At 41.5% G+C, this 14,148-nt stretch overlaps 1 protein-coding gene across 2 annotated transcripts in view; it reads right to left on the bottom strand.

Annotated features, from left to right (window-relative positions):
• The window catches only part of Frmd5 (FERM domain containing 5), a 232,723-nt gene extending 219,376 nt beyond the window's left edge, over positions 1-13,347 (bottom strand). For both annotated transcript variants that reach the window (XM_013010029.1, XM_013010027.1), the window contains exon 1: positions 12,977-13,347. In XM_013010029.1, the coding sequence (XP_012865483.1) occupies positions 12,977-13,078 (102 nt within the window). In that variant the 5' untranslated portion in view covers positions 13,079-13,347. The remainder of the gene's footprint in view (positions 1-12,976) is intronic.
• Positions 13,348-14,148: the final 801 nt, after the last annotated feature.

Raw genomic sequence — 14,148 nt, 5'->3', positions numbered from 1 at the left:
GGGCCTGATAATCCATGCTGTGAGAGAATAAGCATTGGATGACAAGAAGAAACTGCTAGAAAAGCAGCCACAGAAAGATCGTGGAAGCTCTTCTATGCTGTGCTAAATGGCTGCAGTGATCCAGTATGTGATAGAAAAGCCAGGAAGGGCTTTAAAAAGAGAAAACGATCAGAGTCAAAGATGGGAATGGGACCACTGCTCTGTAAGAAAGGAAAGTTTAGACCACTTAGATCCCACATCTAGCCAACACAAATGGGAAGCCAAGGAGTGCAATGTATTCAGTGCTAAATATTTACTGTCTGGTCCAACAGAAGGTCCCTACTCAGCTTTAGGGCACTCTGGCAGAGACTTGTAGGGTATTTACCATAATCCATTGACTGTTGAATATGTCAAATATGCACCAAAGGAGTCTAAGCCCAGAAGGTTCCTTTAGGTCACCAGACCTCTAGCATGGTACACAACTGTGACAACAAAACATAGATCTCCCATATTCTTTCATCATCCTCAACCTGCTTCTTCAAATTCTCCATCCAGATTCGCACCAGGGATTTCTGCTTAAGTCTGGTCTCGCTCCATCCTGAGTTTTTCTGGGTTTGATCCTTTGTGCTTCCCTGTTTAGACAATTAATCTAATTCTTCCTCCAGTTTCACTAACTTCAGGTGACCATGGGCAGTGCTCTGACAATATCAAGTACCAGACCTAAACATGCACTAGACAAACAGTCTTCTTGGAGATACAAGACATTAAGAAATGATTGTCAAAAAAATCAACCTCCTTAGCCATAAAAGAAATGAATGCAAATCAAAACAACACTGAGATACCACCTCACCCCAGTTAGAAATGGCTATAATCAAGAACTCTAATAACAACAGATGCTGGAGGGGATGTGGACAGAAGGGAACCCTACTGCATTGTTGGTGGGAATGTAAACTTGTTCAACCACTTTGGAAAGTAGTTATGGAGGTTCCTCAAAAGACTCCACATAGAGCTCCCCTATGACCCAGCAATCCCACTTTTAGGCATTTACCTGAATGATCACAAACAAGTCCATACTAAAACTACCAGCACAACTATGTTTATTGCAGTATTATTTATCATAGCTAAGATATGGAACCAACCCAGATGCCCCTCAGTAGATGAATGGATCAAGACAATGTGATATATATACACAATGGAATTCTATGCCTACATCAGAAAGAATAACATTGCCCCATTTGTTAGGAAATGGAAAGACTTGGAAAAAATTATATTAAGCCAGGCCCAAAGAAACATAGGTCCCATGGTTTCCCTCTTTTGCAATAACTAGTATATGTCTGAGACAAGCAGAAATGGTCAGATAAGTTGATGTTAGGCAAAATGATCCTCAAGACAAGGACTCAAATGGTTTTTCTTTCTTGCTATTGTTTCTAACATAATTATAAGATGATTTCTTTGTTGCTTTGTATGTCCCTCCCCCATGGTATATCCCGTTTTCACTGTATTTGATGTTGGTATAATTTGTGGAGGGGAAGGGAAAAAACAAATTGTTTAAATGGGGATACAGGTGGACCCATTGCAACAATGAGATGTACAAGATGTTATGTCGAAAAACAAACTTTACAACTTTGTTGGGGGTGGGAGGGGCAGGGATGGGAAGGGGAAACAAAGGAGGAGGCAACAATGCTTGCTAAGAAATGCATTCATTACCTTGCTCATGTAATTGTAACCCCTCTGTATGGTATTTTCACAATAAAAAAACTTATTAATAATTAAAAAAGAAATAATTGTCAAAAAAAAGAAAAGTTAATCAAAAACACTAAACTTAATACCCAATCCAGCGAAAAACTTTTCAGGAATCTTTAGGTTGGAGCCCCCGCTTGTCACTTTATACAAGACAGACTTCCATTTGCTTGCCCTTTTTTTTTTTTTTTTGGTCCAAGACTGATACTCAAACTCAGTACCTGACATTTTCACTCACTGGCCAAATGAACCACGCCTCCAACGCCCAGTTTTCCCTTTATATTGTCTCATGTACAATTAACTAAAATATGTAACACTCTTTATGCTGAATAAGGAACTTGAAGGGTATGTACCATACTAACCCTTAGTGGGAATTTACCTAACATTGTGATACTCTTGGGGTTTTTTGGTCCTGGGGCTTGAACTCAGGGCCTGGGCTTTGTCCCTGAGCTGCTCTGTACTAAAGGCTAATGATCTACCAGTTGAATCACAGTGCCACTTCTGGCTTTTTCTGTCTATGTGGTTCTGAGGAATTGAACCCAGGGCTTCATGCATGCATGCTTCAAGCACTCTACCACTAACCCACATTCCCAACCTCAATAATATTGTTTTTCAATACCTCCCACCAACAACAGAAGGATGGATAACCACTACACAAAGCAAAGGTTTATCTAAGTGGCTAGATGTGTATGGTAGGAGGAATGAGGGTGTGATGGAGCCAGTGCTTAACATGAGGAAATGAAGAGGAAGTTTTTCTACTTCTTGTGTTATTTTCTTTCAACCAGAGAACAAAGGTATCATATGTGAGACACATTATTAGTAAAAATAGTCGATACTTTGATGACATACCAAAAGACCTAATTTACAGCAAGATAATATATTATTACATTTGTCCTTAAAAATTACTAAGCTGTCTAGTATACCAATATTAAAAACACAGAATAAGTAATATCTTCTTCACCATAAAATTATTAGAAAACAGTTTTTAGATGGGTTTTCTGTGGTATGATTATTCATTTAAATAAATACCTTTAAATTACCCAAGATGTATTCAAAAGTAAACGAAGACAGTGTTAATTTTTTAAATCAACTATTTACTTATATAAGTTAACACTGTAATATTTCAGTATTTTTTTGTCCTACAGCTATACCAAGCAAATTCCTATGCACTTTAAAAAATACAAAAACAAAAACCTATTTCACATGTCCTAGAATCTGAAGCGGAGTGTAATTTGAAGTTACATTCTAGTATTAGGACTTTTATCAGATTTTTCTCTCTCAACAGCCACATTTCTTTGATGGAGTAATTTCTTTTTTTTTTTGTCAGTCATGGGGCTTGAACTCTGGGGCTGGGCGCTGTCCCTCAGCTCTTCAGCTTGAGGCAAACAAGCTACAGCGCCACTTCCGGTTTTCTGGTGGTTTACTGGAAATAGGAGTCTCACGATCTCTCCTGCCCGGGCTGGCTTTGAACTTCGATCCTCAGATCTCAGCCTCCTGAGTAGCTAGGATTACAGGCGTGAGCCACCAGCCACCGGCTGATGGAGTAATTTCTGAGAAGCCTCCCCAAAAAACTGATAGGCTATGGTACCGCACACTACAGGCACCTCGGCTAGTCTATAGAGTTCTTCCCATCACAACTCCAATTCCTTAACTTTGGAGCTCTAGATTTTTCTAGAAGCAAAAAACTGAATGACAGAAGGCTTGACAGATGCTTTCTCAAGCCTAAATTACACAAGGCCCATAAGTGAACTGATTGATTCTGCTATCTTGTTTCTAACCAATGTTCTGATCTGTTTGGCTCACATCTAAACAAGATAAGAAAAAAAAAAAATTAGTGGGTCCTGCCAAGAGCATTTTAAATCCTCCTGGAATCCTGATGTTAACTCTTCCATTTAGGTATCCTCAAAATTAGGCTAGACTAAAGACCCTTGAGTTAAATCAGGGTGTAAAAGAAAAAAAACACTCGTCTAGAGGTAAAGAATAAAGGATAATTTGCTTGGCTGTGGAATACCAGGCTATGAGACTTCCTTGGCTCATTCCTACTATAAGTTCAATAAAAGTAGCCAGACGTGTGAGTGTACCCTGGGGCAGCCTGTTTTGATGTACCACTATTTTATTTTTCAAGTCTTAGGACTGTGGACCTTTGCTTAATTTTTGGCTCCCATAATACCACTTCACATCAAGTCCCCATTAATCTCAACAAAGGAGTGTTCCTATTGTCAGTTGTGCCCTATTCATCAGTCTTTAGACTATCCCTTCTTTTTCTCCTTTTCCAGAGCAAAATAACCTATTAGCATTGGCATTCTGCCGAACACTGATTGCCCAAATGCCGAACACTGCTTTCTTGGAGGTTCCCATCCCCAAAGCTCTTGCCTGGCATTGTGTTGGTTGCTGAAAGTGCACCCTGTGTCAGGCTGGGAACTCTGGAGCTGGCAATCAAGAGTTCACTGAGAATCCAAGGATAGACTTCTCAGTCCTCTAGAGAAACAGTCTTTTTTTTGGTAGATACTTAGGTTTAGGGACAGAGGTGCTGAAATTAGCCTTTTAGGGCTTCATGGGTTACATTTTGGGTTGTTTGTTTTTTTCCTAGAGATGATATACAGAAGGGTTACAGTTACATAAGCCAGGTATTAAGTACATTTCTTTTTGTTTCCCCTCATTTTCTCCCAGTTTTTCCCTCCTGTTTCCTCTCTCCTCAAGTTGTATAGTTCACTTCCAATATAGTGTCCAGTGAATATCACTGCTGAATTAGTTCACCCTTTTTTCCCACCATCACACTTAACTCTTTGTGCACAACTGGGATTTCACTTCACCCACCTAAGGATTTTCAAAGAGCAGCTAAAAGTTGTTTGGAATTTGCTAATCCTCTCTTTTTTGTTATCTTGTTAAACTAATGCTAAAGAGAGGAGGTCTGTTGTAAATAAAATTCATAGGTAGTTGTTGCAGCCACAGAATTAAGACTGAAATCGGAATCCACTTTTTGTTAAACGATGCCATTATTTTGTGAAAACTGTTAATTTGTGCTATACAGTTTTAGAATTAGACTTAATTTACCACCAGCTTTATGTGTGTATTTTTAGTTTGGGCTGACTGCTCTTAGCATGTCAAGTATGATTGAAATTCTGCTGACAGTAATTCTCTCTCAACAAGTACATTTCTGTTGTTTGATTCAACTTATACTAGAGCAAATCAGACGTTCTAAAGAAAAAAACTAAGGAAGGATTTTCAGCTTTTCTACCTAGAAAGTAAGTCTGCTGTTAACTTAGCCTGAAAAGTCCTATACTCATCTCCACATCCCATTTCCTATTTGGGGCAGTTTTTCACAAACTCTCCTTTCATATCTCTGTATTCCACTGAGAAATATTAATTTAGAACCTCTCTCAGGATTCTCTCCAACGTGTACACTGCCACCACACCAGCACCATGGTCATTGTAATTTCCTACTTAAGTTTTTGCAAATTAGTTTGTCACAAAGACATTTTCTTTTCCCCTTTTCAAATGCTTTATGTTGTGCAAGAAAAAAAAACCTGAAAAATACATGAATACACAATAGCCAGCCTTAGCTCATGGGGAGACCCAAAAATCCCTGTTAAATATAACAGCATTAAATTATTATAATGACTCATTGTAGAATCTTTAGGCTCCTGCTCACTTCAAGATAGGTACGCATACCTGCAATCAACCAAGCTTTTCCTTGCAAGGATACAGAATCAGTTAACACCATTCAAGAAATAAATCAAAAGTGAGAAATGTGATATTTATTATTCATTTTTCCTTCTCCATTTATAAGCCAGCTATATGTCTCTGTTACCAGGTAAGTGATTCTCTAACCTCAGCAAGCACAAGAACCACTTGTAAAGTTTGGGCTGAACTCCAAGAAGTAGCCAGCTGAACAAGCAGGTTAAGCAAGCTTGAGGCCGGGAGCTCAAACCCCAATACTTAGGGGGTCCGGAGACAGATGGACTCCATCTCTAGTTTCTGATTCACTAGGTCTGGGGTAGAGCTAAGAATGAACATTTCTAATAAATATTCAGATGATACTGGTGCTGTGATCCTAGGGACATTTTGAAAACCACTATTTTAACTCCTTATCTTCCATTCTTTTGATTGTGTTTACACACAATTGTGTTACACACAATCCTGTGTGACACAGGAGAATGCCTTGAATGATGCAGAAGAATGGCCAGATTTGTTCCTGACCTTGAATGGTTTCTTTTGGTGGACTGTGCCTTTCCAAGGTTTTGAAATGATCCTTAATACTCAGGAATGAGTGTTGGAGCATTTCTGGAGTGGTCCTAAATACCAACCAGTAGATTAGGTCATGATCATGCAAGGAGTCAGAAGTAGAGGAGGGGGAATGAAGCTATAATCATTGTCAAAGGGGTGTTTTCTGTAGACAAGTGAATGGAGCTATTGTACACAAACTCAGTAGTTGCCAAGCATGTGGCCTAATTATATTGCCTGTATGAGCATGGCACGGAAGGATCTCTTTAGAGAACTTGATTTGTACAAGTTTGTGTTTAGTCTGATGGCAGCAAGAAAAAGCCTGGAGAACTTGAGCCTGAATCCTAGGAACTTGTACATCAAAGGAACGACGTTCACATTTGTTGAACAAATCTAGTTTTTCCAAATCTAGACTATAATTCAAGAAAGTGGGGGGAGAGCCTAGGGATAAAACATCATCCACAGAAATAAGCAACTGCAACAGGTGATAGACCAATGGTCTATCTTAGTCAAAATATTGATGTCAATAATTAGGATCACATGGTGACCTTAGGAGGCAAGTAGTCCATGATTTAACTCTAGAGCTTAGTCTCTCTGAAAAAGCAAAGTATGGAGTAAGTACACTTAGATTCTTTGCCCTCTCCAGTCTATCTTTGACACTCCCTATATGTAAAATGTTTGTAAAAAGTTTAGAGTTGTATTAGTTGCCAGAGTCTATTGTCTAAAAGGAATGGAAGACCTGCTTTAATGTTAAGAATGGACACATGACCACATATTTTGCTCTCTTAGGTCACCACCGTTCCTCTTCCACATGAAAATGAAGATGGTTTTGTGTTCTTCAAATGTCCCAGTGATATAAGAAAATGATTCAGGTGGTCTGATCTGAACCCCAAGGGTCAAAGCTAGAAAATATAAGGGACAGTAACTATTACCTGACCTCCAGAGGTACAATGCCATCTTGTCCTAAACACCACACAGGTAAGAAAAAGAAGCTGGGATACTGCAGCAGATTCTCTGTGATAGTCACCATTAGTTGAACGAGGACTTACAAGGCACACATGGGGGAAGAGGGACCCATTGGCAGCTGCTCCTTGAAATAGAGTCTGCAGATCAGATGGCATGTTACAGATGAGGATGTCAAAGACAAATTCAGCTTGAAATAGACATAACAAGAACTAGTTATATTTCACCTGGGTTGCCAGTACTTCCTGTTGCTGTTGCACTAAGAGGTTAGAAAATGAGGTTGTGAGGAGGTCTCCGTCCTATTTTATGTGGTACTAACTTAGAGGAAAGGAGTGAAGGCAGGTTTCTGTGGCTATTGTGATCCCTACATCCAAAACCCTAATTCTGGCAGACCTCTGAAGCTCCATGAAGCACTGCTATGTACACCTGCAGAAATGGAGGAAAAACTTGAAAGTTTTGAAATCCTTAGAGACAAACCAAAAAGTCATAAGCACTTAATGGGTGTGGGTGGATATCCATCAATTCAACAAACGATAATTGCAGACCTCGAAGGCTCTAGAAATGCCATACAGAATTTACATCCCTGTGCTTCTCACTAAGAAGAGGGGTTATAGAGCAAAATGGCTTGGAATTGAATAGGTTGAAATCACATAGTTAAATTGTTGTTGGAAAATGTTTATTGGTTTCAGATATAATAAATTTTAAAGGGTTAACTTGAATACAGCAATTGTGCAACACCAACAAACTAGAACAGATACTTATTGAAGAAATATAACTATGTCAGGCCTTGAACTAGCTGTTGTAGTTCTTAGGATTTGTGATTTATAGCTTTTTTCTCCTTTATGAATTGTATGGTAAAATCTACCACAGAAATAAAATATTTTGATTATTTTAAGAATTTTAATGTAGTAATGGTTATATTAATGGTAAATCTCTTCTAAAATCATTGCCTTGCTTCTGATTTTTCCACTATCCATTTCATACCTATATATAAACTACTACAAATGTGAAACAAAAATGTCTCTTTTAAAGGCCTGATATTAATGATAGTACAACTATGATAAATGAGTCTCTAAGCAATGTAACAGAGGACTCAAAATCCAATGCTCTTTTATTATATGGTATGTTGAAGTGCCTCATCTAGCATATTCATTCCAAACATTTAATAGAATGCAAATTCATACAAATAACCCTGAGTAAATTATGCTGTGGTGATGCTTCTAAATCTCTCTCAGATGCTACTAAAACTTCTTTACACAAGAAAAAGAATGAAGTCCAACTGTGTATTCAGAATGTAACTTCAGTACTCAAGGGTATATTTTCATTTGTATAAAATATTTAATACAGAAACTAAGGAACAATACAAGTGCTTTTAGGATTCTAGAAGGTTAGTTTTGAAGCTTAGTTTCAAGAGTTAGAGTCTAACTGACTTGCTACTGTAACAGAGGTCCTGAGACAGCATGTTACCTGTTAAAACTTTTTAATCAATATTCATGAAAATACAACAGCTTTGTGTTTTTCTCTATGAATAAAATTATCCTAATTTTCTAACAACATCACTTTTGCATTAATAAAACAAAGGATTTCACTTACCATTTATGAAGCAGAAATTCTTAGAAGAAGCAAATTGTAGCCCAGGAATAAATGTCTCTTCCCTTCCCCAAGCAAAAGACTTGGCAGGATAGAAGGGAGGTAAATCTTAAAGAAAAGTTTTAGTAAAGAGGCCAGGTATATCAGCCTGGAATTTTACAATCTCATTGAGATGAATCAGAAATCACTTGAAGGAGACTTAGGGCTTAAACTGATTTAGTTTTCTTAGAAAAGAGTAGAACATTCCCCGATTCTATTTTTTACTTGAACAGAATAAGCCACAATGTAAAAATGTATTAGTCTGTTTAAATATTGCTTATTATTTATATTTCCAAATCATTTTCTTTTTGCTATGAAATAATCATTAGCATTTCCATTCTATAGATGAAGAAAGGTAGAAAGAGAGAGAGAGATGAGGTAACTTGGGAGCCAGAATGGAAAGAAGAAACAAAAACAAGATTAAGAGACAAAAGGACCATGGTTTAAATATAATTAGACCACTTACTAACAGGAGGCAAGGTACTTCAACCTCCTCAACCTGTCTTTCCATCTGTAAGATAGAAATAATACTACCTCCTTGACAAATGGGTCTCATAAGGCATATGCAAAATACCTACCAGAAAGCCTAGTATAAAATTAGTCATTCAACACAGGGCTCTCCCAACCAACCCACAATCTCATTTTCTTTACCTGGCACAATGCAAATATAGTCAATCTATAATGCTATTGTGAAGGAAATGAGATGGCAATGCCTATACCGTTTTTGGGCCAGCTCAGGGCCCAGTTCATTTGTCCTGTCCCACCCTTACCCTAAGTGGTGGTGCCACAGTAAAATCTAAATATTGGTTCCATTACAGAACCACCTTGGCACAAACATTCCATTTATGGCAAGTAACTTAAAAATTTGTCTAACCTAAGTGTTAATCAGTTACTTTAATATATCCCCAGTAAAATCAAATTCATTTCTAGGGAAATCTTATCTTTCAGTTATTATGAAAAAGCAATTATTATTTTTACTTGAAAATATGTATTCATTAAACAAATTACCACTAGAACTTCTGCAATACATATTCTTAATAACGTATAAACTATTTTACCTGAAAGACAGAAGATAATGTATTCCTTCGGATCTACATGCCTAGTATACATGCCTAAGCCTTTAAATGACCCTATTTAGTTTGGCTTCAAAGATATTAGATAGATTTTTAATTTTTCCCATTTTCCCTAAATAAAACAACATTGTAAGGGTAGTAAACACAGTAAATAATATAAATATGCATAGATAAAGCAGATGAGTGAAAAATATGGATCAGATCTGCATTTATGAAGCAATGACCTTCAAAACTGGCAGGGAGCTGGTAACAATGATCTTTACAAGGAAGCAATTACAGTATAGACCTTCTAATATATATTTTCATTTTTCCTGGTCTACAAATACATTTACATACCAGAAGGAATAAAAGAATGATGTGGTAACTGTGGCAACCTTCTTTGAGAAGATGTATGGCTTTTTGATTACCTTAATAATCACATTCTAAATGCCAAATCAGTATAACTGCTGCAGAAGGCTAGACCAATACCATGACAGAACTGCCTACAATGAAATTTACCCAATGTGACTATCATGACTCCCACCCAATGATACTTTTCTAATCCTGTAAAATCCTAACTGAGCTCAATTATCTCAAAAGTCATAATGATCTTTTAAAATAGCTTATCTAAACATAAATATGACATACACCACTTGAAGGAAAGAGTTCAAATTATGGAAAATTTAAAAATATATGGTACTGTAATCCTTAAAATGTAGAAATACTGCTAATCAGAAACTCACCATCCTATCCATTCAAATTTAAAAGATGCTGTACCCAGGGTTTGACAAATAAGCATGTGTGCACATGCACACTGCTGAAATGTGCAGGAGGAAGAGTTGGAAAGAAAAGCTCAATCTTTCAATGTTCAAAACACCTATACATGAAAAATATTCATTTCATGTAAGCTATTGTCTTTCTTTTAAACCTTTCCCCACATGGATAAAGGCAATTCAAATAGTGGAGTCAAAGAATGACGCTACATACACTTTAGAATTCCTGTGGTTTTTAGATTCCCAAGAAACAATGCACAATCACTAATACATCTAGACCATGGACACTTACTATAGGGTAGCTATATTTACACCATGCTTATTTTTTAGAAAGTTAAATTATAACAATACAAAAGAAGAGCATCATTAAAACAAACACAATCACAATAGGATAGGCAAACACAAACCCAATACAATCCTGGCTTAGCTTAAAAACATCTTTTCTCAATGACAAAAAAAAATTACAACACCTATCAACCAACCAACCTCATAAGTTCCACTAACTGGGAAAAATAACCATTTTCCTTATTGTAATGCCTTAAAGCTACAGAATTATCAATCATTTCTCATGTAGTGGTGATGTATTTTCATTTGTACTCTGTACCCTGGCAAAAGTTAATGACCTGCTTCAGAAATTTTATTTCACCATACAGCACAAAAATATTCTTAAGACTCATGAAGTCTGAATCTCACAATACCCTTGATAGGCCATTGTGTAAATGCTTTAGATTTCAAAAGAAGGTTATAGGCTTTTAAAGCTCTTGACAATGTACTCAAATAGCAAAGATGTCAACTTCTTTTTTCCCCTCCTCCAAGAAAAGAAAAAAGAAAGAAAACCTGTGCATAGTATAAAGATACAATAGAAACAAAAAGTAACATGCCACTTATTCAGCAAAGGAATAATACATGACATCTATCATATTCAAGTACAAAAAAATCTCATTTGATGGCTAGTATCTTTATGACTGTATTTGAATGGCTTTATGAAGATATTTCTTTCTTTCTTTTTTACCTTCATGGATATTGGCTGCAGCCAGCACTAAGACCCCACAGCTGGATTTTTTTGGGGGTGGGGGGAGTGGGGAAGGGAATGGAGAGAGAAGTAGTAGGTTGAAGTGAACACAAAGTCTGCAGAGAACAGCTGCTCCTCTTACACTACCCAGCTTCTTTCTCATACATCACTATTTTATGCTATTGAGCACCGTCAGCAAAAAAAAATAATAATAATAGTAAATTAATTGGGTGGGGGAGCTCCCTGAGGAAGGACCTAGGTGGGCAGTGTTTTTAATCCGTCACATCTGAACTGAGAAGCCTCCTCTGGTTGCATGTAGCAAAGGCAAAGGGATCAGGTGAGACCCTCCAACTCAAATTTGCTTCTCCACAAAGAGCAGTTTCTGACGGCGAGCGGAGGAGCCTCCTCGGGCGGATGAACTGAACACGGGGGCATTGTCAATCTTTTTCAACCTCTGACTTTATAAAGGGGGGAGGAGAAGGGGGAAAGAATGGGGAGAAAGTGGGGGGAGGACGAGAGAGAGAGAGACAGACAGACAGACAGAAAGGAGGAGAGAGGGAGAGAGAGGCAGAGAGACGCTGTGCCTGCATTCCTGGGAGAGACTACTACTCCTGACGCGCCACAGAGCAGTAGTGAAGGAACACGGGCAAGAGGATTGCAAAAACAAATAGCCTTTTCAAAAAAAAAAAAAAAACCAAACCACCAGCTTCAGCCAGAACAGAGACGCAGCAGCGTTCTCATCTTCTTAGCGTGTTGGTTTGCTTTTTCAAGTCACCCTTTTCTTTCTGGCCACTGCCAATCCCCCCCGAATCGCTGGAACTTGTTGCTAAATGTTTACCTCACGCCCTCTCTTCCTTTCCCCCCAAGGCCAGAAATGGCCAGATTTGGGGATCCAAAAGCGGGAGGGTTGGGGGGGGGGGGAGAAGTATCTCAATCTGTACAGCCCTGAGGTCTGGGCTCCCTTCGATAGGCCACTCCGCATGGGCTGCGCGTTCCCTTCCACCTTCTGAAAGCTCTGACTCACAAACGCTAGGGGAGAAATTATGACATAAACCTTTATCCTTCCAAGCAGACTGATCAGACGCGCCGGCCAGTCGGCCTTACCCAGCCGGAGAGCCGAAGCCTGCGGCTCCCCCGCCACCCCCCCGCACCCCGCGCCCCCTCGACGGGGCGGCCAGGAGAGGAGCCCTTCCCCTCACACCCCCCGGCCCGCCTCCCTCCGGGCGCCCGTGGAAGGTGCTCGGTTCCCCCACACACACCCCGGGGCGGGCTTGAGGAGCCCGGACCCGACGAGCCCTCACCGCCCCCCCCCTGCCTCACACACACACACACACCGGGGAGGAGTTGGGGGTCCGGGACGCCGGGGCTCGCCGGGTGGCGATGCGCGCGGTCCCCGGGCCCCTGGGGCAGAGGCTCGGGCGTCCTGCTCCCGGGGGCGGTCCGCCTCAGCCAGGGGCGGACAAAGCGCGGCGCGGGGGCTGAGGCGACCCCCGGGCGGCGGAAGCCGGCCAACTTGGCCGACTTGAGGGGGGGGGACCCGGGACTGAGGGGGAAAAGGGGGTCCCGCCGGCGGGCGGAGTGGCGCGGCGCGGCGCGGCGCTGACCTGGATGGTGCAGGTGTACTCGCTGTCGTCCAGCAGCCGCACGGTGCAGCTGTACTCGCGCTCCAGGCTCCTGCTGCTGCCGCTCATCAACCTGCTCAGCATCTTCCCGCCCGCTCGCCCGTTCCCCGGGAGCGACGCGGCGGCGCTGCGGACGGTGGACCGCGAGCCCCTCAGCCCGGCAGCTCCGCGCCGGCCCCGGGCACCTGCACCATCACCCTGACTGGGTCGCCGCCGCTGCCTCCCGCTGGCCCTGCTCCTCCTTCTTCACCTCCTCTTCCTCCTCCTCCTTCTCCACAGCCGCCGCCACCGCCTCCCCCCCACCCCCCTGCTGCCCCGAGCAAACGCCGGGCTCTCTTCCCCGGTGCCCCACTGCCCGTGTCTAGCTCGTGGGGGCGGGGCCTCAGCTAGAAGAGGCCAATGGGAGTCAGCGCGGCGGAACTGAGTGGCAGACCGGGTAGCCAATCGAGATAGGGAGCTGGGGTGATGAGCGGGTGGGAGAAGCAATCACTGCGGAACAATCGTACCTAGCCTAAGCCCAACCAACCCTCTGGCGTCCCAAACCCTCAGCTTCTCGGTTGTTCCCGGTGGTTCCTATGGATGCGGATTGCCTTCCCCCGGGCCAGGTGTGGACACTCGACTGGTTGGAGGTCTGCTGCCTGAAATACTCTCGTGCTCTGCCACAGCAACCAAGTCGCGAACCCAGCAACGCCGTCGTTCCCGCCTTATTGGGAGCCAGGGCGAGAAGGCGGCACCTGCCCAACACCGGCACCTCGTGCTCCAGACTTGGGGTCGGCCCCCACCTGTGCTGTACGTACCCCAAGTCGGCCCGGGGGGCCTCTGTGCCCCGCCCCCTTATTTAAATGAGAAACAGCTGCTTTGCAGGAGCTATTAAGTGAAAGCTGCTGGGACCAACCAGGTCCGTAAGTAAACGAGTTTAACCCCTAGTAAAAAAAAAAAAACCTGCTCTAATACCCTATGCCTCCTTTTATTTTCAGAAGACAAAAGGAATCTGAGGCTGAGGTGTGCTCCCCCCTCCCATCCCCGCTGGTGAGGAACACCGGAAGTCATCGATTCTTTCCCTGCACCTTTACAACTAGAATTATTACATCTTCAGAACACATCACAAAGGGGGAAAAAATTGATTGCTTCCTTTCCTTTGTGCCTCCCCCCCC

The sequence above is a fragment of the Dipodomys ordii genome, unplaced genomic scaffold (genome assembly GCF_000151885.1).
Source record: "Dipodomys ordii isolate 6190 unplaced genomic scaffold, Dord_2.0 Scaffold11, whole genome shotgun sequence".
In the NCBI taxonomy this organism is placed as follows: domain Eukaryota; kingdom Metazoa; phylum Chordata; class Mammalia; order Rodentia; family Heteromyidae; genus Dipodomys; species Dipodomys ordii.
The sequence above is the reverse complement of the archived record's forward strand: the minus strand, read 5'-3'. Positions and strand labels throughout refer to the sequence as shown.